The 27,247-nt window shown below is 36.9% G+C and overlaps 1 protein-coding gene and 1 non-coding gene across 2 annotated transcripts; both read left to right on the forward strand.

Moving 5' to 3' along the window:
- Positions 1 to 1,692: 1,692 nt before the first annotated feature.
- On the forward strand, positions 1,693 to 1,765 carry TRNAE-CUC (transfer RNA glutamic acid (anticodon CUC)). The gene has a single exon. It is a non-coding gene; the product is annotated as a tRNA-Glu (tRNA).
- A 4,195-nt stretch (positions 1,766 to 5,960) lies between these two features.
- LOC140810693 (kinesin-like protein KIN-7E) lies at positions 5,961 to 21,310 on the forward strand. The gene is given in 17 exon segments (XM_073168565.1): positions 5,961 to 6,123; positions 6,618 to 6,761; positions 6,935 to 7,008; positions 7,394 to 7,751; positions 7,753 to 7,846; positions 8,240 to 8,329; positions 8,477 to 8,577; positions 8,731 to 8,844; positions 8,917 to 8,998; positions 9,085 to 9,152; positions 9,328 to 9,393; positions 9,497 to 9,621; positions 9,917 to 10,244; positions 10,692 to 11,624; positions 19,965 to 20,254; positions 20,616 to 20,917; positions 21,045 to 21,310. Coding segments are annotated over 14 exon segments (2,739 nt in total). The 5' UTR covers positions 5,961 to 6,123; positions 6,618 to 6,761; positions 6,935 to 7,008; positions 7,394 to 7,622; the 3' UTR covers positions 21,062 to 21,310.
- Positions 21,311 to 27,247: the final 5,937 nt, after the last annotated feature.

Raw genomic sequence — 27,247 nt, forward strand, 5'->3', positions numbered from 1 at the left:
GGGCGGATGAAACATTATAAGTGGCTTTAGCCACTGAGATACATGGACGTATCATTCTTTTTGTGGAGGCCATATATATATATATATATCTATTTATATATTTAGTTTAAAAAAATTTAATATATACTAAAAATTTTTTTAAATTTTTTGGGGGGGCCGTGGCCCCCGTTCGCCCTACACTAAATCCGCCCCTGTGTACACATAATCACACCAAACACGAGCATTTGCTGGTGATAACGTTGTAACTTAAATATTTTAAATCGTATAATAACACAAATATCTCATTTCTATTGCTTTACTCAGCAGGAACAATTATTGCAACACAACAATCTGTAAAAAAAAAAATCTTTTAGAACATTATGTAATTTTTGTTCTTCTGATTGTTTAGAACTTTTTTCATAAATAACATGATCTTAATTTCATTTAAATTTCGAGGTAAATAGTTTTTTAGACTAGATTTCAATTCTATTTTTTTATTTTTTTATTTTTATTTTTATTTTTTTGTATTTGGTGTTACAACCAAAGAAGATCATCGTCTCCTTGAAGTCAACAATTTCATTAAAATAATGGTGTGAAATTAATGCGCTCACAATTTACTATCACTTGTCAAAATCTTCGAAGTTTCAAGTTTCAAGCCATAAAAATTTCCTCAACTTCTTCACAAATTACATAGCCAAATCAAAATTTGAATGTCATAAATATTAATGTCTTGATAAAACCTAACTATTCTAATATTAGAGAAACACATATAACATTTAGATTTAGATACATAACATAACATTAAATTAAATATATTTTAATGTTAAAAGTAGGGATATCAATTGGACAAGAAAGGACGGATATCCGACCTGCATTTGACTCTTTTCCGATAAGTTTGGATAAGTTAAAGAAAGATTTAAGATAGGTTATTGGTTCGACATAATCAATTATGTCGAAAAATATCATGAAACATAGTAGTCTGATAAGCTGGAGCCATTAATTACGGGCATGATCTTGCCCGTGTTCTGATTTAAATTTTAACCGGGGCGGCGAACTTGATCCGAACTCGTCGGTTTGCCATCTCAAGTAAAAAGTGATGGTCCTCACGCGTAATCAAGTACAATTTGATTAGTTGTGGAAACAAAATGGACGTATCACCAACCAAGATATGTGTGCGCCAATTTATGGGTTAACTCGACCCTACCCCTGCGGGCACTGCCCGCAGAGGTCGATCTAACGGCTCGGATTTTTCCGAGTCAATTTTTTTATTTTTTTTTAACATGGAGGTGGGCTCGGATCACTCATGTGGAGTGATCTTGGCCGTTCATTACCCATGCAGGCACTGCCTGCACGGGTAGGGTGAAACAAACCCAATTTATGCCACCAACAAACAAACCAATCCATATTGAGTAAAATGACTAGAAAACTATATTAGATGACTTATGATCCCAAAATTTTCAAAGAAAATATTATAATATGGGTTGGTAGGATTATGTATCTATTTAGTTTTAAACATTGTCACGCACTTAAAATTATAAGGTTTTCTTTCTAAAACAAAATCATGAATTGAAAAACAAAAAGACAACAAAGGTAAAAAAAAAAAAAAATTCATTAATTAACACTAAATATGGATTAGTATGACTGATAAGATGACCATTGATTTATCACATTTAAAAAGTATAATATAGCAAATATTATTGTTTGCTTAACAAATCCGTTGTAGTCTAGTTGGTTAGGATACTCGGCTCTCACCCGAGAGACCCGGGTTCAAGTCCCGGCAACGGAATATTCATTTTTGAAGCGACGTCGTTGGACTCAATATTTGTAACCTATTGCTAGTGTCTGTACGATACTACATACAAATTTGGCTTATTACTTGAATAAAAAAATTAAGAATCGGAAATGAATCAAATCATAAAAGCTCGTTAAACAAATCAAGCTCAAGTTTGTAATATTTTGCTTCTTAACTCGTAAATATACTCGTTGATAAGTTTTGAAAAATAATAATTTGATTTATGGATTTTGCACATTATTTATTAAATATATAGAAAAATTTATTAAATTTATTTATTATAATAAATTTAGAAATTTTAAGAATGTTATATTTTACGTTAAATATATAATTTATATTTTAATGAATTAATTGAAAATTCAAATGTATAATTCATATTTATTAAGCTCGTTTAGGCTCAATAAAATCTCGAATAAGCTCGTAAGTCATGAATATATTCGTTAAATAAAGTTCGACTCGAGTATAAACGAGTCAAGCTCAAACAGTCAAGAATTCGGTTCGGTTTGACTCGATTACATATTCTTTACTAACAGTGAGATCTTGTAAATTTTTTCCATTGCTATTTTAGAAATATGCGCTTTAATTTGTTGAATATGTCATGTTTCGTGGAAAGTGGTGCAACTAGCATGTTAATTATTGGGATTTGGCTATAATGATTGTAATTATTGTGAAATAATTAATTAGCTTTACAGTTAAAATCGTGTTTTAAAATATTTATATTAAGAAATATCTAATATAAATCGAAGTCTAATAGTTTCTAGGCTCGATTCCAGCCTTATCTTGGCGAGTATGCAAACTGCTCGATCGTAGAAATTTACTTCTTTAATTTATTTCGATTTTTTCGATTTTACTGTATTACGATCTTACGTTGTGAGACAAACATCATGATATCTATAATATATTCAATGAATTTATCTATATTGCTTGCATAAATATCCAGATAAAGTAAATGACATAATTGGATAAAATCATTCACATAAAAGTCAATAAAGCTCAAGCCACAAGTTGATTCACTGGACATTTACTCTAACATTTTTGACAGTAATTCAACATCAAATTTTATACTTGTGAGTTTTCTTTCCCAAATGAGGCTTGAATATCGTGTCAAAGTGTGCATCAAACAAGATTTTATTTCTTAGTTTTCAAAACGTATAACCTAGCAGTGATATTTATTATTACTTCCCAACATATAACTAATAACAATTTTAAAATAGTAACACTACAAACTTTGAAAACTCCAGAAAAAATTTCAAATCAAATTCTAAGCATTGATTTATTAAAAATCCAACTTTAAGATGTTATCTATCACAAATTCGAAATTAAGTATAATTCCATAGAATTAGAATAAATTTAGAGATAAAAAGAACTGATGATTATCTTGTAGTGTACGGAACTTTGGGGGGTTATCTATATTTTAGAACATATTTTGTGTTAGAACAATTTGCATAATTATTTAGTTTGTCGATAACGAACAATGTTCATCGTTGCGAAATTACGAAGATCATCAAGAAGAGCAATTCGGTTTGTTGGATATTGATTTGACTTAGTTCACCTAAAAATACAAAATATCTTCATTGTATCATGAAAGAAATTTTTCATATCTCTGTGACTAAAGTGAGGGAAAAAATATTTTTTAAAAGAAAGTATTACAAACGTGTTTTGGAGTTCATTCACAAATTATTTATATTCGAAATAAATTCTCAACATCCTGGACTGATTTGAACGAAGAGACAACTTCTTACTGAAGAGCTATTAATGATATACAATTTCAACATTTTTTAGTAGGTAACTTTGGACATTTTTAATGATATATTAAATACACAAAATAAAAATAAAATGAACTTGATAAAAATTTAAAAAATGCAAAAAATATTCATCAAAATAAACGATCTTAACAAACTCGACGATACGTTGACGATGTTATGATAAGTGAATAAAAATCGAGAACAAAGTCAAAATATTGCTTGTGTATATGCATGTTTATAATATCTTAATTTTATTTATTAATTTTTCAAATATTTTATATAATAATTATGAACAAAGTCAAAATTAAGGGTCTACTATAATTTGGAATCGTAGTAATAATAATAATAATAATAATAATAATAATAATAATAATAATAATAATAATAATAATAATATGACAAAAACTTGTGTGAGACGGTCTCACGTGTCGTATTTTGTGAGACATATCTATTATTTTGGTCATCCATGAAAAAATATTACTTTTTATGTTAAGAGTGCTATTTTTTTATTGTGAATATCGGTTGATGGGTATAAGACCAATTATTTGTTGGGTTAATTAAATCAATTGGGTTTGGCATTATTGAGGCCCAAAATATTGATTATGTTTGCAAAAGCCCAAGCACATTAGACTCTCTTAAAAATCTATAAATAGAGGAGTTTCCCCCCAATTGAAGGTATGCTCTCATTTTCATAAAAGTTCTTTAGTTCTCTGAATTTTCTTTGAACTGCTTACTGACTTGAGCGTCGGAGTGTCTACGTCAGGAACCCTCCGATGCCCACTTGACGAGTGTTCGTGACGCAGGTGACACCCAGCAAATTAACGATATATTGCCCACGTGGATCCGTTTACCAGCCTGGTGAGCCCGTTTACAGGCCCAGTAGACTAGTATATTAATCAACCGGATTCCGCGTACGCAGTTTATTCGACTCATTCTATTGTAGCTGCATCATCGGTAAAGTTGACCCGTCTCACAGATAAAGATTCGTGAGACAATCTCACAAAAAATCAACTCTAATAATACTGGGTTAAAAGTGGAAAAACAGTTCAACGACCATGGATTCGCTGACATCCCGCGATGCACAAAATATTGTAACCAAAGTTTGAAAATGAAAGTTTTATTATCTTTACTTTTCCTTGAATCTGAAAAAAAAAAGTACTTCCACTAAAAAAAAGTACCTTGTAAGCACGTCCTTTTCACTTCAATTTCATATTTTAAATAATATTTTTGTACTTCTTATATATATATAACTATTTTTTAAATACTTAATAAATTCTATTATTGTCAAAAGAAAATTAAATTATAATCATTATGCAGACTAGTGCTTCAAATGAATCAAGTCAAGCTACATTATAGCTTGATAGAAACATTTTTGGCTAATATTAGATCTCTATGTCCACGCAGGATTTTGATTCATCTTATAAATTCTTAAAATATCAAAATTACCCATTGTAAAAATAAAATAATCTTATAATAGCACATATATTTAAGTTTCAATATTTTATTTTATCTTTAATAATTTCTTCATAAAATGTGTTTTATCGTTATTTTCATCAGATGAAAGTCTTATAATAAAGAGTAGGTCTCATGTGAGACCGTCTCACGGATCTCAATCTGTGAGACGGGTCAACCCTACCCATATTCACCATAAAAAGTAATACCCTTAGTATAAAAAACAATATTTTTCATGGATTACCCAAATAAAGATTCGTCTCACAAAATATGATCCGTGAGACCGTCTCACACAAGTTTTTGTCTATAATAAGATTATGAGACGAGGAGTTCAAATATTTATTTAAAATTTATAATTAGTTCGAAACGATTCATGATATTGAAACGATTTAGACGAGTGTTCTAGTACAATTAGTTATGTGGTTGGTTATAATTTCGTGCAAGTACAATTAGTTATGGGGTTGGTTATAATTTCGTGCAAATAATATATAAATTTTGAAACAATGTAGAAATTATTTAGAGTAGATCTCTTGTGAGATGTTTGCACGAATTTTTATCTGTGAGATGAGTCAACCCTATCGATATTCACAATAAAAAGTTATACTTTTAGTATAAAAAATACTAATTTTTCAAGGATGACCTAAATAAGATATCTGTCTTACAAAATACGATACGTGAGACTGTCTCACGTAAATTTTCGTCAATTATTTAAATAAATTTAATCAAACGCCATCTTTATTTTGAACTAAAGTTCGTAGATGTGGTCGATTTCAGTGTGTGAAGTCTCCCCAGTCCTTAAATGGAAATGGGCTCAAATTCTTCGTTGGTCCCCATCTGATCTAACGGTAAAGTGATTTTGGCAGGACAGATCCTATCGTCCGCATTATACGCCTTCATTTAATACACTTTAATATACCCAAAACACCCACGTCGTTCCTGTGAACCATGTCAGACCTCTTTTTAAAAAGGACAGGGATAAAACCGTCATTCAACAAACTCCCCCACCGTCACATTTCCCACCGCAGTGGGAGACTTCGTCACTCTGTGTGCCCATTCGAGTGTGAGTTCGAGAGAGAGAGAGGGAGGCGGCGAATTTCTTCTTCGCAAGTTCGTGTTCCGTGGGAGCTGCATTGGAGTTTTTGCACAGAGATCGAGGTTGGTTAGCATTTTCTCCCGATTTGGTGGAGTACTCGTGAAATTGTTGTTACGGCGGAGAATCGCTGTCAAGTGTGGTTTTAGGAACAATGTCTTGTTCTATTATCGGTGGTTGATCAACGGCATTGTTTTCCAACTGTTTCCTGCCATATTCTGTTTGTTCACGGCTAGTTTTTCTGCGATCGTTGGTGGAAGGCTTTTAAAACTGTAATTACAGAGGAGAATAGCTGTTAACTGTTGATTTTGAAGCACTATCGACCATTGATGATCGGCATTTTTTTAAAACTGTTTTCTGCCGAATTGTGCGTCGAAATGTGAATTTTCTTTAATTTTATTACTGTTCCATTTTGTGACTTTTGGTTTTCCTTTTGCTTCGAGTCGTGTCATATTATTGCTTTCTTAAAAAACTAGTATAATATTAACTTTACTGGACTTGTAAATTATACTCACCTGAAAAAACTGACGTTATTGTTTTATTGTTATGTATTATACAGTTCACGCTTCCTCGAAGAGGCGACTTTTTTCAGATGGGCTAATTAAGGGTGATAGCTGAAGCGTACCTGAATATTTTGAGTGATTTACGGATCTACCAGATGCAGATTTTATTTTAATGCGTGATTTTCTCCCGTTATTTAGTGGTATTTTTCCTGGTTGATTTATTGAATGTAATTCAATTTATTTTGTTACCGTTAATTGGGTGTTAATTTGGCGATACCATTGCAGATCCAGCATTATTTGATGTATCGTGTGGGTTTATGGCAATTTGATATTTTGTCTTCTGATGAAATATCAAGGTTGTATATTTTTTCAGGGCAAAGCTTCCTCTCCGCCATTTTATCGAAATCCTAATCTTAAGTCTCAGTTTAGAGCCAAAACATTCCTAAGGTAAAATTCATTGTCAATTTCACTCTCCCAATAAAATAACAAATATTCTATGTTTTGTGCGAAGTGGGTGTGTGGTGTACATAATGGGGGTCCACTATTCAAGTTTGGCAGCATTTTTGTACATAATCATTACTTCGAGTCGAAGCATAGTTGGGGTCCCCATTAAGCAAAGTTAATCTATCAAATTGTGAGTTTTTCGACTCTGTCCCAAATGATATCGAGATTTCTGTTGGAAGAAATTGCTTTTGGCCTGCCATTATGAAAAATGTGTAATCACAACCAACCCCTAACAACTAGCCGTCTAGCCCCCTTTACCAAAACAAATTGTTTGATAATGGTTTCTTAAGCTTTCTATAATTATCTCTCTTGCTCTATCTTTTTGCAGATTTGCATGCATTAGAGTGCTGGAATCTTTATTTCTTATTGCAAGTCCAACGACTTGATTTACAACAGTGCTAACTGTCTTTGCCTTTTTTGTCCGGCAAGAATGGTCCCTTGAGTAGTTTTGTGTTGATTTCTCTTGTTGGGGTTTTTTGGGCGAGACTTATTATGGTTTTTCATATTTGGTGAGATTGGACTGGATTCTAGTAGGATAAAAAGGGGTCGAGGTGAAAATGGGGGCAATTGGTGCAGAAGATTTAATGAATTGGGAGAAGCTACAAGGCATGGGGAACGGAAGTGATGAGAAGATTCTTGTGTTGGTGAGGTTAAGGCCTTTGAATGAGAAGGAGATTGCACGAAACTGAAGTTGCGGATTGGGAATGCATCAACTCAACCACCATTTTGTACCGGAACAGCCTCCAGGAGCGGTCTGGACTTCCTACAGCTTACTCATTTGGTAAGTAGTGCATTTGTTGTCATGTACATCTGTATTTGATCATCTTTTTCAGTTTTGATCATGAAACAAATTTGCAATAATATCTCCCAGTCTTTCAGTATCCGGTACTTCGAAAATGAACTGAAAGTATTTCATCTAGTTTCCCTCATTTTTTATGCAAGTTCTGTTTGTTTTTCGTACTATTTCTGAACGGGACGCATCAGAATCCTTGGCAGAATATAGGTTCCAGGCTTGAGTGAATATTCTGGACAAATCACAAGCTTTTAAAGTAGCCTGTCGTGTGACTTTAATATCGAATTTTTGACTTGTTTGTGTTTGCAAATCACGATAGCTGAGGATTCTAATGAAACCATCTTTCTGCTTCCTGTATTGTGTCTGGGTTTGTGATGGTAGATCGAGTATTTAGGGGTGACTGCACAACCAGGGAAGTGTATGAAGAAGGAACAAAAGACGTTGCTCTTTCTGTGGTTGGTGGTATCAACTGTAAGTATGATACTGGATGACTTTGTTTGATGTTTGTTGATTACAACTGCCTTCGTCCAGATAAATTTTTTAATAAATTCGAATGTGGGTACGAAAAAGGAATGGCTGCAACAATTTTTCATAATCTTTTTGACCTTTTCATTTCAGCAACGATTTTTGCATATGGTCAGACAAGCAGCGGGAAGACGTATACAATGAATGGTATTACTGAGTATACAGTAGCTGATATTTATGATTATATACATAAGGTATGTAAGTTCTAATCCCACAATGCTCATCTCAGAGAATTGATGCATTTCTTCATTAGTGCAATTTCTTCCTTTCCTATAAAGGAATCTTATTTGCAACCATTTCTTAAAAATGGCACTTTCTTCTTTTTTCCTCCCTCTGTGTCCTTCCAGCATGAAGAAAGAGCATTTGTGTTAAAGTTTGCTGCAATGGAGATTTATAACGAAGTTGTTAGAGACCTCCTGAACACGGATAATTCTCCATTAAGGATACTTGATGATCCAGAGGTAAGTTTTGTATTTGTGGTCTTGTAAATACATGCATATATATTCCTTTAAATTATATTCTTCGTTCTGTAGAAGGGAACTGTTATAGAGAAACTCACAGAAGAAACTTTGAGGGATTGGAATCACCTCAAGGAGTTGCTATCCATCTGCGAAGGTAAGACATTTTCCATCTGATTATTTGGTTTATATTTGTGAGAATATTATGTCGTATGTTTACATGTTTCTTTAACTTTTGCATAGCACAAAGACAGATTGGAGAGACCTCATTGAATGAAACAAGCTCTAGATCCCATCAAATTCTTAGACTGGTTAGCTCACCTTTCTTTCCCCCCCAGTAATTTTTAGTGTAATTTTTCTGAAAAATATTGAAGTATCACGGTTTGTTGTCATTATCTTATTTTCCAGACAATTGAAAGTTCTGCTTGTGAGTTTTTTGAAAAATATTGAAGTATCACGGTTTGTTGTCATTATCTTATTTTCCAGACAATTGAAAGTTCTGCTTGTGAGTTTTTAGGGAAAGGCAACTCAACAACCCTTGCTGCTAGTGTGGTAGAGTAACATTAATTTTTCATATGAATTTCTCAATTTTTTCCGATGGTGGTAATAAATGTGCAAGTATTTAGACGGTTATTTATTCTATCTTTGCCTGCAGAATTTTGTTGACCTGGCAGGCAGTGAGCGTGCATCTCAAGCATTATCAGTTGGGCAAAGGCTGAAAGAAGGCTGTCATATAAATCGTAGTTTACTGACACTAGGGACTGTAATCCGAAAGCTTAGGTTGATGACCCACTCTAAATCCTAATATCTTAAATGCGGATAATTAAATCTGGTCACTCATTCATGCACTGAACTGGACGTAGTTCCTTTTTTTATTTACTGAGACTTTGTGTGTGTGTGTGTGTCTCTCTCTCTCTCTCACACGCACACGCACACGCACACCCACACCCTCTCACCATTATTCATGACCTCATTAAAATACTAATCTAGAGAAGAAGCATATCGTTTGCTCCTCCTCCATCTGCGAGTCAAATATTTTTCCATTTCAACTTTTGAATTATATGACTTCATGCAGCAAAGGAAGACATGGACACGTCAATTATAGAGATTCAAAGCTTACAAGGATTCTGCAGTCTGCCCTGGGAGGCAATGCGAGAACTGCGATCATTTGCACCTTGACCCCTGCCAGAAGCCATGTTGAGCAATCAAGGAATACCCTTTTATTTGCAACCTGTGCAAAGGAAGTATCAACTAACGCACAGGTCAATGTTGTGATGTCTGATAAGGCTTTGGTAAAACAACTTCAGAAAGAAGTAGCTAGGCTGGAGAGTGAGTTAAAAAGTCCAGGATCAACATGTGATCATGCAGCATTGTTGAGAAAAAAAGATGTGCAGATTGAAAAGGTTATGAACCATGATTCATCTACATGATATTTCACACTTCACTGGTCTAGTTCTAACAATTTTTGAAGTTTTTTTGTTTGACTAGAAATAATTTTGTTTAAATGGACTTTAGCAAATGCAATTACCTGGACAGAAATGAACTTTGCTTGGAATTATCATCTTTGTCCAGTTTCAATAAAAACTTAATGTGCTCTGACATGGTTTCAACAGTTATTCAGAGTATAAAAGTTTTCTCTGTGATTTACATATCCACATAAACACAACACTATAAACCTGCATGGATCCTGTGAAAGAGTTTATGGTACAAATTTCTTCTCAATATTGTTCACAGAGAGATGCTACTATCAACAGTTAAATTTACACAGCTATTAATCTAATCAGTTTTTTCCAATTCCCATTGCTTATTTGTTTGAAGTTAATATGGATCGCCTCTGTCAATATTTGCAGTTGGAGAAAGAGATTAGAGAGCTGAAGAAGGAACAAGATCTTGCTCATTCTCGGATTGAGGAATTACTACGAATTGTCGAAAACATGGGTTCACAAAAGCTCATTGGTATTCAATCTGTTGATTCGGAGTTTGAACGTACGGGGATATCAGATCCAATACTTTCAGAAAGCAGTGAGGATCATTCTTTATCTGATGCTGTATCTGATTCAAGTAAAGGAATAGATGAATCTACGACAGGGATTGGAGAATATTCTGATGACATGTGTAAGGAAGTTGGATGCATCGAGATGGCTGGATCTGAACAACATGAAATGTACGAGTCATTGCACCAGTCATCAAATGGTGAAAACAGAGAAAGAACGCCTAATATGTGGCAGCCTAGGTATGAGACCATCATTGCACAGGAGACCGCAGGAGCATCACCCACCGGAATTAGTGACGCCAAGAGTGGCCATTCTTTTGGTTTACTAGAGCAGAAATTTCAAGATTTGCAGAAGACCATCGATTCCCTAGTCACGCCTTACCCCGATTCATCTTCTCCTGGGGCCACATCAACCAGTATGACTGGTTCTGGAAGATTAAAAATGACACAAAGCCGAAGTGATAGAGCTAACTTAATGGTTGGTTCACCAGACTTCGAGATGCCTGAACAAAGTGAAAGCACACCACCAACAGTGTTGGAGAATACTTTCACCGGAAGACCAGAAGGTGCCTTCCAAAGAAAGCACTGGAAAATTCCTCCTGTTATTTATGGTGCAAGTAACGAGACACTGTCCAGAAACGATTCTCTATCCTCACACTCTGGTAGTTTCATAGATGAAACAAACTATAAGAATGCCCAAGGGGATGAGGACATTCCCACTCTTGGTTCGTTTGTTGCTGGACTCAAGGAGATGGCAAAGCTTCAGTATGAAAATCAATCCATGAATCAGGTGAGAGTGGTCCTGTCCTCCAATCTAATCCTCATTTTGCTAGAAATCACACTTACAATTTTTTTTTTTATAAGAAACGATATATTATTGATATTAAAGTGTCAAATTACATTAGTGGACTAGTGGTCCACTAAATCAAGAAGTGCAAGTAATTCTAATCTCTAATGATAAATAAAAGCCCAATCTCTCAAGATATCAAATATGGAGACATTCTTGAAATCTTCATGTGTGCCAATCCACAAAGCCATCGCTATCTTGATTCTTTCCCAGCATTGTTCTCGTGATTCGTCCTTGCCTTAAAAAAGTCTTCGGTTTCTTTCAAGCCATATGTACCAGCAGATGCATTGTACCACGACACGCCAAAAAGTTCTTCCTCTTGATCCTTTCTGCTGCCCCAAATCCATCGCAAATAAGTCTTTTGTTGTTGCCGGCTTAACCCACACCAACTGAAGATCTTCCAACGCCTTAGCCCACAAACCACTCGAAAATGAACAATGTATGAGCATATGATCTTGGCTTTCTGAGTCATTCCTACACAAAACACACCAATTCGGGCAAAAATTCATCGAGGGCCACTTTTTTTGCATCATATCCGAGGTTGGTAACTTCCCCTGAGTAGCAATCCATGAGAACACCTTTATCTTTATCGGTACCGTAACCTTCCAAATGATGTGAAGAAAGGGATAAGGTGGAAAAAGTGTAAGTGGAAAAAACGACTCGAAGAATGATTTGATTGTAAAGACCCCAAATGAATCCCCCTGCCACACTCGATAATCCTGCATCCCCTCCACCAACCTAACACTCTCTATCAACCCTAATAACTCTGTCAACTGATTAAACTCCTCATCTCTCACTGCCCTCCTGAAATGAAAATCCCAAGATTGATTTGAGAGTTGTCTGTCTATGCAATAGAAATGAGAAATTGGCATGTTGTGAACTGTGGACAATTGAAATAATGTAGGAAATAGCTCTTTGAAAGGAGACTCCCCCACCCACCTATCTTCCCAAAATCTAACCTTATCACCCCCCCTAACCCGTGTCGACACAAGTTGCTGAAAAGTCGGGTAAACTCGTGAAATAAACTTCCAAGGGCACTTAAACGTCACATTTCTTGCCAAACCCGCGTCCCAACCGTTGTCTTGCATCCCATATAAACTCACAATAATTTTCTTCCAAAGAGTTCCATCTTCGGTGCAAAATCTCCACCACCACTTCCCCATCATGGACTTATTTCGCAAGACAATATTTCCAATGCCCAACCCCCCTTTATCCTTCGGTTTGCACACATGTTTCCACGCCACCAAATGGCTTTGAACATCTCCATCCGCTCCATCCCATAAGAAATTTTTTGAAATCCTCTCAATCAACTTTGCAATGTGTTTTGGCATTCTAAAGAGGGACAAGTAATATATCGGAATAGAATTCAAAACCGACGATATCAAAGTCAATCTTCCTCCTCGCGACAAAAAAGATTTTTTCCAACTTGCCAATTTCTTGGACACCTTAGTCACAACCGGTTCCCAAAACGCAGCTTTCAACGGATTTCCCCCTAGGGGCATTCCCAAGTATGTAATAGGCCAACTCTCCTTTCCACATCCAACTTCTTGTGCCAACAGCTCAACCTCACTTATTTCACAATTGATACCCATCAATGCACTTTTTTCCAAATTTATTTTCAAGCCAGACATTAACCCAAAGGATCTCATGATTTGGACCAAAAATCTGATGTCCTCCTCGTTCCTTGCGAAGAATAGTGTGTCGTCCGCGAATTGGATGTGAGAGATCTCTATCTTGTCTCTACCAACCTCAATCCCCTTTATCATATTTGTTACTTTTGCCTTGTCAATCAATCTTCCCAAAACGTCCACAACCAAATTAAACAATAGCGGAGACAAAGGATCACCCTGTCGAAGACCCTTTTGCGCCCTAATTTTTCCCCTTGGCCTCCCATTAATCATAACCGAGAATGAAACGTTCGACACACATCCTTTAATCCATTTTCTCCATGTTTCTCCGAACCCTTTTTTTCCAAGCACAAAATCGAGGAACTTCATCACTTGTGATCGATCCATCCTCCCTTTCCAATCTGTTTATGGTTGTCCTACTCCTCCTTTGATTTAGCAGTGAGTAGAAAAACTTTGAATTTTGATCTCCCTCTTTGACCCATTTGATCTTGGCCTTTTGATAATTGATTTGATTCTTTCGACACATTAAATCTTCCAGCATCATCTTGTTTTCCTTTCTCTCATTTGCTACCTCTTCCGTCCCCAATCCCTCACTCTCCATCTCATCCAACGTGCTGATTTTTCGTTTCAACTCCCCCATTCTCATATCTATCATCCCGTAAACTTCCTCATTCCACCTCTTAATTTCCACCTTTATCGATCTTAATTTCATCATGAATTTATATCCCTCCTGAAGAATTTGATAAACTGAATTCTTGAATTTTATTAATGTCAAACAGAGTATAAATACAAGGAGTAGAGATTAGGAAATATCCTTAAACTAAGAAATAAAACAGAATCAAATCCTCAAACTAGGAAATAGAATAAAATCAGAAACAGAATAAAATCAAATCTAGGATCCTAATCTTAATAAGAAAAGAAACTAAATATTACGTATATCTCTCATATCTTTTAATAATTCGACACTCCCCCTCAAGTTGGGACGTAAATGTCATACATTCCCAACTTGTTACATATTTCATCAAAGTTAGGACCAATCAAAGCTTTGGTCAAGATATCCGCAAGTTGTACACGAGTTGGAGTATACTGCAGTAATACTTCGGTACTCTTAATCTTCTCGGCAATAAAGTGACGATCGATTTCGACATGTTTAGTACGGTCATGATGAACAGGGTCTTTAGCAATACTAATCGCAGCTTGATTATCGCACTTGAGGATCACAGACTCGTGGTACGGCATCTTCAATTCGGCCATCATTCTTCTAATCCATATCCCTTCACACGTGGCTAAGGACAACGCCCGGAACTCAGCTTCAGCACTGCTTCTTGACACAACGGGTTGCTTCTTGCTCCTCCATGTCACCAAATTTCCCCATACGAAGGAACAATAAACCGTAGTAGATCTTCGGTCAATACGACTTCCTGCCCAATCAGCATCTGAAAACATAACGATGTTACGATCATCATGTTTCTGAAATAAAATCCCCTTTCCGGGAGACTTCTTCAGATACCGAAGTATGCGGTAGACTGCATCCATGTGGCATTGCTTCGGATTATGCATGAACTGACTTACGTAGCTAACCGCGAAGCCAATGTCCGGTCGTGTGTGCGACAGGTAAATCAATCGTCCCACCAACCGTTGATACCGTTGTTTCTCGACGGGATCTCCTTCAGGTACACCTTCGGCCTCTCGAGTTGATACCATTGGTGTGCTTGCAGGTTTACAACCGAGCATCCCAGTATCGTTAAGTAGATCGAGTACATGTTTCCGCTGAGAAACGGATATGCCCTTCTTTGAACGGGTAATTTCCATACCTAGAAAGTAACGGAGAGGTCCCAAATCCTTCACCTCAAACGTTCGAGCCAACGTAGCCTTGATACTACTGATTTCCTCTTCATCATCTCCTGTTAATATAATGTCATCCACATACACAATAAAAATGGCAATTCTATTATCTTGAGAATGTTTAACAAAGAGCGTATGATCTGTTTGGCACTGGACAAACCCCTGGTCTTTAACCACCGTGGAAAACTTTCCAAACCACACTCTCGGCGATTGTTTAAGACCGTAGATGGACTTATGCAGTCTGCACACTTGATTCCCTGGTTCATTCGGAACCACTAAACCGTCAGGAACTTCCACATACACTTCTTCCTCTAGGTCCCCATTAAGAAATGCATTCTTAATGTCCAATTGCTGCAATTTCCAGTCGAGATTCGCTGCTAAGGAGAGGAGGATCCGGACAGTATTGAGTTTCGCAACCGGCGCAAATGTCTCTTCATAATCGATCCCATAAGACTGAGTAAACCCACGAGCCACTAATCTAGCTTTCAATCTCTCAACACTCCCATCAGCGTTAAACTTCACCGTAAAAATCCATTTACAACTCACCGCTCTTTTACCCGATGGCAATTCGGTAATCGACCACGTACCATTCTTTTCTAGAGACGTGAGTTCGGATTTCACTGCTTCAGCCCAACCCGGATGCAGAAGTGCTTCCTGTATGGTATTCGGAATGTAGATATTATCCAGCTTCGTGACATATGCTCGGTAGGACTGGGAGAAACGTCCGTAGGAGACCCACCTATCAATCGGATGGTTAGTGCATGTACGAGTACCTTTCCGTAGAGCTATAGGCAAGTCTTCCAGATTCTGATTCTGAGGGGCTGGAGTCGTAGTGCTTAGTGTAGTTGTCTCCGGAATTGGGATCGGTGTAGTGGTGTCTTCAGCGGCAAGTGTAGGATGTGCTGGAGCTTCACACTCCCCCTGACCTCGTCGCCACTGACCTCGCGTATAGACTTGGATGTTTGGCGAGGTGGGTGGACTAACATGGGTTTCGGTAGCTGGTGGGTTCGGGTTCGGTGGGACAGTAGGTGTAGTTGACTCGGGTGGTTCGGGATCAAGAAGGATTTTACAAAACGGGACTTCGATTGTAGGTTGTTTCTCCCCCTGAAGGACAGTTTTGGTATAATAAGGAGTATCCTCAAAAAAGTTAACATCCATAGTTGTGAATGTTTTCCGAGAGACGGGGCAGTAACATTTGTATCCCTTTTTGTTAGAGGAGTACCCGATGAATACACACTTGGTAGCCCGAGGATCAAGTTTACTACGGGAATGAGGGTAGATGTGAACGAAAGCTGTGCAACCAAATATTTTTGGTGGGAGATGAGATGATAATGCATTAATATGTGGGAAACTGGACGATAGGGTTTGAAAAGGGGTGACATACCGCAAGACCTGGGACGGGAGCCGATTGATAAGATAGGCAGCGGTCAAAACAGCCTCTCCCCACAAGTATTTCGGCACATTCATGGAGAATAGGAGGGAACGTGCGACCTCTAAAAGGTGACGGTTTTTTCTTTCGGCAATCCCGTTTTGTTGCGGTGTGTCAACGCAAGAGCTGATTTGGACAATGCCCTGCTTGGTGAAATAGGATCCTAAGGTGGTGTTGAAGTAGTCACGAGCATTATCAGACTTGAGAACCCGGATACGAGTATTGAATTGTGTTTGGATCATGGTGTTGAAGGCTGGAAATATATGGGCGAGATCAGATTTGTCCTTCATAAGAAAGACCCATGTAAGGCGGGTATGATCGTCGATGAAGGTGACGAACCACCGGGCTCCATTTATATTGGGTATCCGAGTTGCGCCCCAAATGTCACTATGGATGAGTGAAAATGGTTGAGAAGGTTTGTATGAGATAGGATTATATGAGACCCGAGTGTGTTTTGCAAGTTGACAGATATCACAATGAAAAAACCTCGACTTTTTATTAACGAATAAATTCGGATACAATTTTTCAAGATAAAAGAAACTTGGATGACCTAACTGAAGGTGTAAGCGCATAACATCACTTCCAGACTCTATATGAAAACCAAAACTAGAATTTGAACAGGAATGAGAGTGAGACTCGAGGCTGGATAGACTTGTATTGAGGAGATAGAGGCCTGAGCACATCCAAGCACTGCCAATCGTCTTCATCGATCCCAACTCCTGGAAAAAACACACATTATTGGAAAAATTAGCCGAGCACTGTTCATCGGTTGTCAATTTACTAATGGACAATAAATTGCAATCCAAAGAAGGAACATGCAGCACAGATTTAAGAGTAAGGTCGGAGGAAATCTGTACAGATCCAAAACCAGCAATCCGGGTCTTAGTGCCATCCGCAATCCGAACATGGAGAGAGTCGGTATTGGGTTGGTATGTTGTAAAGAGATTTCGGTTGCCGGTCATATGGTCGGAGGCACCCGAGTCGACAATCCAAGAGCACGAGAACTGCTGAGCGGAAATTAGAGCAAGAAATTCTGTACCTTTGGTAGCGTGAAGGCTGGTGGATTTAGATCCAGTAGCATGTTGCGCTAAGGTTGCATACATGATTTGTTGCAGTGCTTCAATCTGCTGCGGAGAGAACGGACTGTCGTTGGCCTGGTCGCCTGAGGGCTGAACTGAGAGGCCGCGGTTGGGCTTGGCAGTCGGAGGACGGGAGGATTTCCAATCAGAAGGTTTGCCATGGAGAAACCAGCAAGTGTTCTTCGTGTGCCCTGGTTTGGAACAATGCTCACATGTTGGCCGTGACTTACGCCTCTCTTGTTGAGTTGCTCCAGTAGCACCGAGTGAAGACCCGAGGAGGGCAGAACCATCAACCGAGGTAGGAGGTGGGGCCATCATGACCTTCTTACGGCTTTCTTCTCGGCGAATCTCAGCAAAAGCTTCTCGAAGACCCAAGAATGGCTTGGCACTCATTACTCTGCCTCGAACATCATCTAGTTCTTAGTTGAGACCGAGTAGAAACTTGAAGGTGCGCTTCTGCTCCACAATCTTGCGATAGCGCTGACCATCTTCCGGACACTTCCAAGCGTGGATTTCAAAGACATCAAGTTGCTGCCATTGTTTGGTGAGGGCATTATAGTACTGGGTGACACTGAGTTCTCCCTGCCGGAGGTCGTGGAGGGCTGATTCAATAGCCGAGAGTTCCGAGGTGTTATCGGAACTTGAATACGTCTCACGGACTGCCTCCCAAACATCTTTAGCAGTCTCGTAGAGAAGGAAATTCTCACCTACTTCCAAACTCATGGAATTGATGAGCCATGACATGATCAAGTGATTCTCCGTCTTCCACTTCTTATAGCCGACATCAGTCTTTGCTGGGGCTTCAATTTCTCCGGTGAGGTACTCTTCTTTGCCGCGTCCACAGATGAACATTCTTACGGATTGGGACCATTGCAAGTAGTTCGGACCTGTAAGGCGGTGAGGAGTGATAAGGAGAGAGTTATTGGAAGGGTTGGGATTCGATTCAAGGATATCGAATTTTTCCTCCGAAGAGGTTCCTGTGGCGAGACCGTGTTTTACCATGGTCGCTCTGATACCATGAAGAATTTGATAAACTGAATTCTTGAATTTTATTAATGTCAAACAGAGTATAAATACAAGGAGTAGAGATTAGGAAATATCCTTAAACTAAGAAATAAAACAGAATCAAATCCTCAAACTAGGAAATAGAATAAAATCAGAAACAGAATAAAATCAAATCTAGGATCCTAATCTTAATAAGAAAAGAAACTAAATATTACGTATATCTCTCATATCTTTTAATAATTCGACACCTCCCAACCTCGAACCGCTGCATTTTCCCACCACACCGCTGCCGAAGATTTGAAATTTTTATCCCTCAACCATACATTTTCGAATCTGAACGGTGTCGGACCCCACTTAATTTTTTCCATATCCAAAATGACTGGGAAGTGATCTGATGTGATTCGAGGCAAGATTGATTGCCTATAGAATGGATAAACCTCAGTCCAACCAGTCGTGAACATGAATCTATCCAATCTACAGCAAATCGGCTTATCCCTTAAGTTCGACCACGTGAACTTTCATTGAGTAACGGTGGATCACATAATTCCAGCTCTTGTATCAGTGAGTCGAAGGTCCTCATGCTTGAAGTTTGTGATTGACTGTTCATTTTCTCGCTCAAATTTCTAACCACATCGAAGTCACCCCCCAAACACCATCTCTCTCCACATAAAACCCTTAACCCCGCCATTTCATCCCATAAATTATTTCTCAGGCTCGGTCTACATGGCCCATAAACAGCCGTAAACCACCAATCAATGGACACATCCTTCTGGATTTTTATCGAAACCGAAAACTCCCCTATCAAGTTGTCCTTAACCGAGATGAATCTAGGATCCCACATAATCAAAATCCCTCCCGACCTACCCAATGCAGGTAGATTCACCCATTCCACGAACCTTGATTTCCATAAACTTGAAACGAATCTCCTATCAACTACCTCCCTCTTAATTTCCTGCAACACTATTAAATCTGGTTTTTCTTTAACAATGACGGCCCGAATCAACCCCCGACGTCTTGCTGAACCGCCTCCTCTGATATTCCATGACAGTATTTTCATTGCTTTGACCTTATCACCCTTGACTTTCGTTGGATCTCTATTTCTCTTTCACTCCATCAGCCTGAATTCCATCTTGATTGTCCGAGAGATCCACTCTATCCACCCCCATCTTTATTAAACAAGCATTTTCAGTCTCCCACTCAATTTTTTTCCCTTCGAGTACTCCATCTTAGCATGTAGTTTAGTAACATGTATAAGCAGAGCTGTTGCAATGATCTTAACCTGATCTGATGTTCTTAGGTTGAAGAGATAGGAAAGATAACTGAAAAGAATGCCAGGGATGCTGCCTTTGACCCAGTGCAAGATTGGTCCTTGAAATTTGAGAAGCTGCAGAAATTGATTATTGAACTATGGCAGGCTTGCAATGTGTCATTAGTCCATCGGACGTACTTCATCCTCCTTATTAAAGACGACTTCACAGATTCCATTTACATGGAGGTAGAGCATAGGAGACTATCCTTCCTCAGGGAGACTTTTTCTCGGGGTAGTTCAGCGGTGCATGATGGCCGAACTCTGACACTAGGATCAAGGTATAATCAATCAAACTCTCATTCAAACTTTACTTCTTGACAGCCAATTCTTGTTATGCTTTTCATAGACATGGTTCTGCATGTTTGAACTTAATTCAGACTCCCAGTATTTAAAATAATCTAGAAACATGAAACTACTTGGAGTTGACAGGAATAAGGCGTGGGAATCGAGTCAGGGTATGCACTATATTGCACATAAGATCTTAAAGTTGCGTGACGATTTTAAATTTGGTCAAAATGTTTAATGGTCAGAAATTTCATAAACACATGCATTTGAATTTCTCTTGGATTCACTCCTTCAAATTCTCTATTTGGACTCTTAACTTTCAACTTCAATTACCTACTTTTCTCGGAATGACAGCAAGAAAGCTCTTCGACGTGAAAGAGAGATGCTGAGCAGGCTTATGCATAAAAGGTACACTGAATATGAAAGAAGGAAGATGTACAATGAATGGGGAATCAGTGTGAATTCAAAACAAAGGAGGTTGCAGCTCATTCACCTCTTATGGAGTGACCCTGAAAATATGGACCATATCGCCAAGAGTGCTGCCATCATTGCGAAGCTGATTGGCTTCTCGCAGCACGGACAAGCCCACAAGGAGATGTTTGGACTTAGCTTCACGCCTCCACGAATGGCCAGAAGATCGTTTAGCTGGAAAAACAGTATGGCGTCTATTATATAATGGATTGTTTCAATACTTTTGTAGTATCAGAAGTTACAGCTGGAATTGCATATAGATTCTCGGAATTCAACGATTGTTAATGGCAGATTTTTCCGACTTTCTGGTAGGTAAGCTTTTTCCATGAGTTTTCTTCAGCCAGCTCCGGCTGAGAGCCTGATGTTCACGCACTGGAAAGTGTTTCAACCGTTTGTATTTGGGCTCTGAGGTAATTCAAAGTATAATTTGAATATTAGTCTGTCATTTGAAAACTGCATTCATTCTCTCTGTATGATATGTACAAATCTCGACCATTAGATCCTATGAACATGTGCTGGACAGGACACCCATAGAAGATGTATAGACGGTCAGATTATTATTTCGAAATTGTAATTCTATTTGATCTCCAATCACTCAAATATTGCGTAAAGACCAAATCATTTAAGCTTAATCTTTTGACGTATTGTGAAGTATTTAAGAAAAATGACTGTGAATATTAGCAACTAGCGTAGATTATGATGCACTCGGGTCGACTAATCTCACTATCCGTGAAACCATCTCAATCGGTATGCGTTCTTATGATCTGTAGCAAGAAACATAAATAAGTGTGGTATCAAACCACTAAAATAGACGTTGATAAATATTTTACCTTTTATGTATGTTGCGTTTGAAGTTTGATAAATTTAATCATGTTATATTTAAAAATAAAATGTTGAAATTTATATGAATGAATGAATTTTAAATAGGAATGTATAACTTAACCTACATAAAAATTAATGAAAGTAACAATCTACAAAAGCAAGCATTTATTTATATATATAAATAATATTTTTTCAATAAAAAATAATATTTTTTCATAAGTTGAGTCTGTTGGACATCCGTATAACAAATTTGACTTAAGATTTTTTTGTACATAAATAGTTTTCATAATATATTTCACTAAATAATAAAAAAAAATTAACATCGTTAAAAAGAAGAGTGGGTGTATCTCATAAATGGATAAGGGATTTTATTTTAAGAGTGAATTATTTATTTTTTTCTTTCGTTTTTTTTTTAAATCAGTATCCTTGAATTTTTGATAAATAGAAATGAATAAAGTGAGTTTTAGTTTTTAAAACGGAGATTGATATTTATAACTCAATCTTATTTATTACATAAAAACAATATTTTTTCATAAATTAGGTTGAATTATAAATTTATATAATAAAATTGATCTGTAAACCGTCTCACATGAGTTTTATGTTTGATTTAATATTATCATTAAATTAACTTTTCTTATATCATAATTTTTTATTTACTATAGAAACTCAAATACAATACGTGTTATATGTCAATAATTAAAATTTTAATAATATTTTAAATTTTGTCTCTATTTTTTATTATCGTATCTACATATATTATAAGAAATAAAAAATTAGTTTAATTTTAAAATTTGATATTAACCTAATCTCTCAAGTATGGGAACCAGATATTGATAATTTTTTTGTAAATACATAAAAATATATTGGGATGTACAACATTTTGATTTACAAAAATTTTGTTAAAAAAATTACAAATTATGTTAAAATTCAAGATTGAAAGTAATATTTTTCTGTTATTTTATGTATAGTTTTTTTTAAAGATATGTAATATATAACATAAACGTAATAATTGAACTCTATTAGGTTCATGTAGATAACTACTAAATTATTAAAATTAATTTATGTCTACTTTGAAAATTGTTAATACAAAACTATATTAAAATTTCAAATTCTTAAAAACACAAGTCTCAAAATTATAATTAGTACTAGTTTTATGCACATCATATAGCAAGAAAATTCTAAAGTGGAACAAACTTAGTTTTTATTTGGAGAAAAATGAATGTATTTCACATCGTCTATAGTCAATATGAAATTTTAATATTATATTTTATTTAAAAATATATATTTATTGAAGTACATTTTTACTAAAGCACAAAAAGAAAAGATCATGAACCATTTTCATCACCAGCATACAAAATTTTTTGAGTAAGTCTTTTGTGAGACTGTATCACAAATCTTTATATGTGAGACGAGTCAATCCTACCTATATTCATAATAAAAAGTAATACTATTAACATAAAAAATAATATTTTTTCATGGATGACCCAAATAAAATATCCGTCTCACAAAATACAACTCATGAGACCAGTTCACACAAGTTTTTGCTAAAACTTTTTGAGTTGGACATAACATCAAGCTCATTGATTTTGCTATTCAGACGCCACTTCCACAACAAAATCTTTAACATTCCAAAGTAATACTAACATCTCAGTTCAACCTCCTAATCTAAAATAGAGATGGAACAACATAGTCGAAACCGATTTTTTTTGAAAAACCAGACAGATGAAACCTCAACCATGAAAACTTAATTTTCCTGCTAAAGATTATTACCTCGAGCAATGAAATAAGACCACTGCTCGTCCTCGCCAGCAACCTAGTCGCCGTGGGGAGGGTATGTCTCATTTTTGCATTTATAGTGAGTGCCATTATTGGCAGCAATATCTGAATCCTGAGACTTTGAGCCATCATAATCGATTCCAAGGCCTCCGCCTATGTCGATGACTTTCATACAAGCTCCAAGGCGAACCAGCTCACAGTAAATTTGAGCAACCTCGCCGATAGCATCAGCAAGCAAAAATGTAGAAGGAATTTGAGATCCAACATAGAAATTCAGCAGCTGCAAACAATCCAGCATCTCGTGCTGCTGCAATTTCTTAACAATTCGGAGAATTTGGGTTTTTGTAAGCCCAATTTTCCTGTCTCACCTGAGGTAGAACCAAAATGATCGGAATGCTTGGTGCGGGGTTTTGCACGGAGTCCAATCACAGGCCAAAGATCGAGTTTCCTGCTGACATCTCATCTAGCTCTTCCAGTATCTTGGTTACACGTGCGATAATTTAAGATAATAAATATAAAAATAGAGAATAAATTGGACAATGAGATTTACGTAAAAAAACATTAAAAATTATTAGGGTAAAAAACACGTGCATTATGAAAAGAATTCCACTATAATATTTCATGGTGTACAACCAATCACTGTATTTTCAAAGAGAACACACACTCTTTTAATATAGGAGAACAAAACGCCTCACAAATATTATAGAACTAAGCACTCAAATGCTATAAGATGAGAGAAAACTCGAAGAACGGATACTATCAGAATGAGGGGAGGGAGCTCTATTTATAGATTCCTTGTCCGACGCATATAAAACGCGTTGTCTGAATTCAACTTTGCCAACCCACGTTTTTATTCAACAAATTCAGCCAACCATCTTCTTTAATGCATTTTCACTCTTTTGCTAGCAAAGTACAATGACATGATTCAAATGTAGCTTTCTGGCTGCAAGAGCAAGAGATATGTATTCTACATCGTTGAATCCATTGCACACCAAAAGCGCTTTTGGGCTTCCATTATAGAGACTGCTCATGGCTAAGAGAAGGTTCGGTTTGGACCCCACTTCCAGTCAAAGCGGAAGCCGGACCCAAATTTTACAATGTCATCAACCACAAACTTGTCTTGATTGCATTTCACTGGATAACGCCATGTTAATGGGCTTCATACACCTGCGACTGGATAGCGAAATCAAAAGAAGCCTGTAGAGACTCGTGGCGATTCTTCAGCACATAAGGGAAACGAATAACAAGAGGAAGCTGAAGGCCGATCCCGGCAGAAATTTTCGGGTAGGAAGATTTATTCATTACCTTGAAAAGATCGATTTCTTGGTGCACCAGTCTTAACACCATGAGGGTGGACATAAACATTGCCATTGGTGTTAACGGTGAAGTAAGACGCACCCAGCCCATCCACACGGTAAAGCAACACCGAGTGGGCGGGTGACCATTGAGTCAAATTTTGTTGAACTCAAGATGAATTTTGCAAGTGTTTTTGAGACTTCTCAAAATCATCTTTGACTTTGCAAAGCTCAAGATATTTTTTACTTAGCAAAACTTCATGTCGAGACACACATTCTTTTAAATCTTAATTTGAGACGATCAAATTTATCTTATTTCTTTTGATTTAATCTTCATATAACTCTTCATACATAGTCTACACACTTTCTAAGTTCATATTGATCCACATCCTGGATTTCTTGATTGCTCAAGTTATGGGGAGTTTTAGCATTGATACACAAAGATTTTGAAGTAATGTTGCGACAAGGTGTTGTAACACCCGAGGCAACACCTAGCGGATGACTTGCAACCATCGTCTTTCCTTCAAACAACAGACAAGGAGGTGTGATCTTCTCATTTACGGGATTCATGTTCTTCTTCCAAGTCATCATCACTCACGAAGACTCTCATGCCTTTGTTCTTATGAAGTCTGTAGATTAACTAAATGTTTTTTTCAAAGTACCAGTACACCACCCATTTTATAAGAATATTTGGTTATGCAAATTTTACACACAACAAAATAGTGGCTTGTACTTTTTTTTTTTGAATATCGAAGTGATCTCAAACTTTGCTTCGGTTTGCTCGAGCCGTAGTCGTGCTCGTTACTAACGTGTTGCTTGATCGGGCAGACGATGATGTCCCTACATCTTTGTTGGAGAGTTACATGGCTTCTTCCTCCTCGTGGTCAGGTTCGATTTCATTAAAGTATGGGATGTAGCCAAAATGTTCATCAAAGTCGGAATATATTCACCTATACCACCACTACAGTTTGAAGTTGTGGGGACCCGGACGCTAATCAAGTTCTTAATCATATTTGGGACTAATTAATCAATTATAAAACAGGGTCTAAATTTTTTTTTTTCAAATACAAAGCGGAAACGTAATGTAATTTACTCAAATTACATATTAAACATGAACATACAACTCTTGCGTTATCTACAATAATTCAACTAGGTTCAACTACACATCAGTGCTGAATCCTATGTTGCTTCGAAGCCCGGATCTCCACGCTATCTAATCTTCTCTCATCCTCTTTTTGACCCTGATCCAGCCCCACCTGTTGTCATGCACACATACAAACAAGACAACAGCCGGATACTCCGGTGAGATATAAATATCCCAGTATAAACAATGTAAACGTGCAATCATATAAAAACATATATAAAAGCATATAAGCAATAATCATAACATGTATCAAATCAGAACATGAAGCAATATCAAGAATAACTCTGATTCTAAACATGTACCATCATCAGGAACATAATCAACATCAAATAATATAAATCAATATCAAGCCAGGACTCACACTCAGACTCAAACTCAACTCAAACAACGCGTCGTCTCAGACACGACTCAACTCTAACCTAGGGATCCCGATGTCTGGATATAGGTAATTATATCGAATCTCAGTCGATAGGAATGAATCAATCCCTAAACGGCATCGATATAATTAATATCTCCAGTGTCTGGGCGAATCAGCCGCAGAATTGACGACTCAGTCAATAACCTGACGAATCAGCCAGTAATTAGGCGAATCAGCCAATAATCAGACAACTCAGCCTGTAATTAAGCGAATCAGCTTAAGTTTAGACGAATCAGTCAATAACCCGACGAATCAGCCGGTGACTAGGCGAATCAGCCTATGACTCAACGACTCAGAAATCAATACATACAGTCAGTATCTACGCAAATCAATCAATGACTAGCGAATCAGCAGTCCTTACATGCAGTGGCTATAATCAATAGACAACAAACATCAATCTCATCAATTACAAGAATCAATGTAATAAACTAAGTATGTGATTTAGGGAAACTCGAGTCAAACCTTCCTCGAGTTGTGCAATCCCAACTCAACATTAATTTATACCTTTCCTTCGTCAGTTTCTGGCTCAGTCGAAGTCCTGAATTCAAAGCCTGTCTGGTACTGACAATATCAATAATCTCATATCAATATACTAGTCAATTCCATAACAATCTGATCAATCTGGAATTAATTCAAAATCAACGGTATAACGGTACAATTCCAATATCCCCGTCTATACCAATTCACCAGATAATAGTTACAATCTATAACCCATATCCAATACATTCTATAATCAATCCATAATCCAAATCTGTCCGATATCAACCGATTATAATCAGAAATTCATAACAATTCCATAATCAGTCTATTTCTTACTCTGACTTCGATTCTATGATGTCTATCATGTCAAGAACATCATATATGAATCCTATTTAATTCTGACAATAGCATAATTTCAAAGCATGTCAAAACGTAGCAACACTTATGTCAAGTTGTAGCCTACATCTATAGGATTACCGTACCGAAGTCGGATTACAATTTGGACAGACGGATTGATCGCACGATTGAATTTGAATCACAAAAGCTAAATTCTCCCGAAGCTTTCGTTTCCTTCTTCGCT

Source organism: Primulina eburnea, chromosome 13 (assembly GCF_022965805.1).
Source record: "Primulina eburnea isolate SZY01 chromosome 13, ASM2296580v1, whole genome shotgun sequence".
NCBI lineage: Eukaryota > Viridiplantae > Streptophyta > Magnoliopsida > Lamiales > Gesneriaceae > Primulina > Primulina eburnea.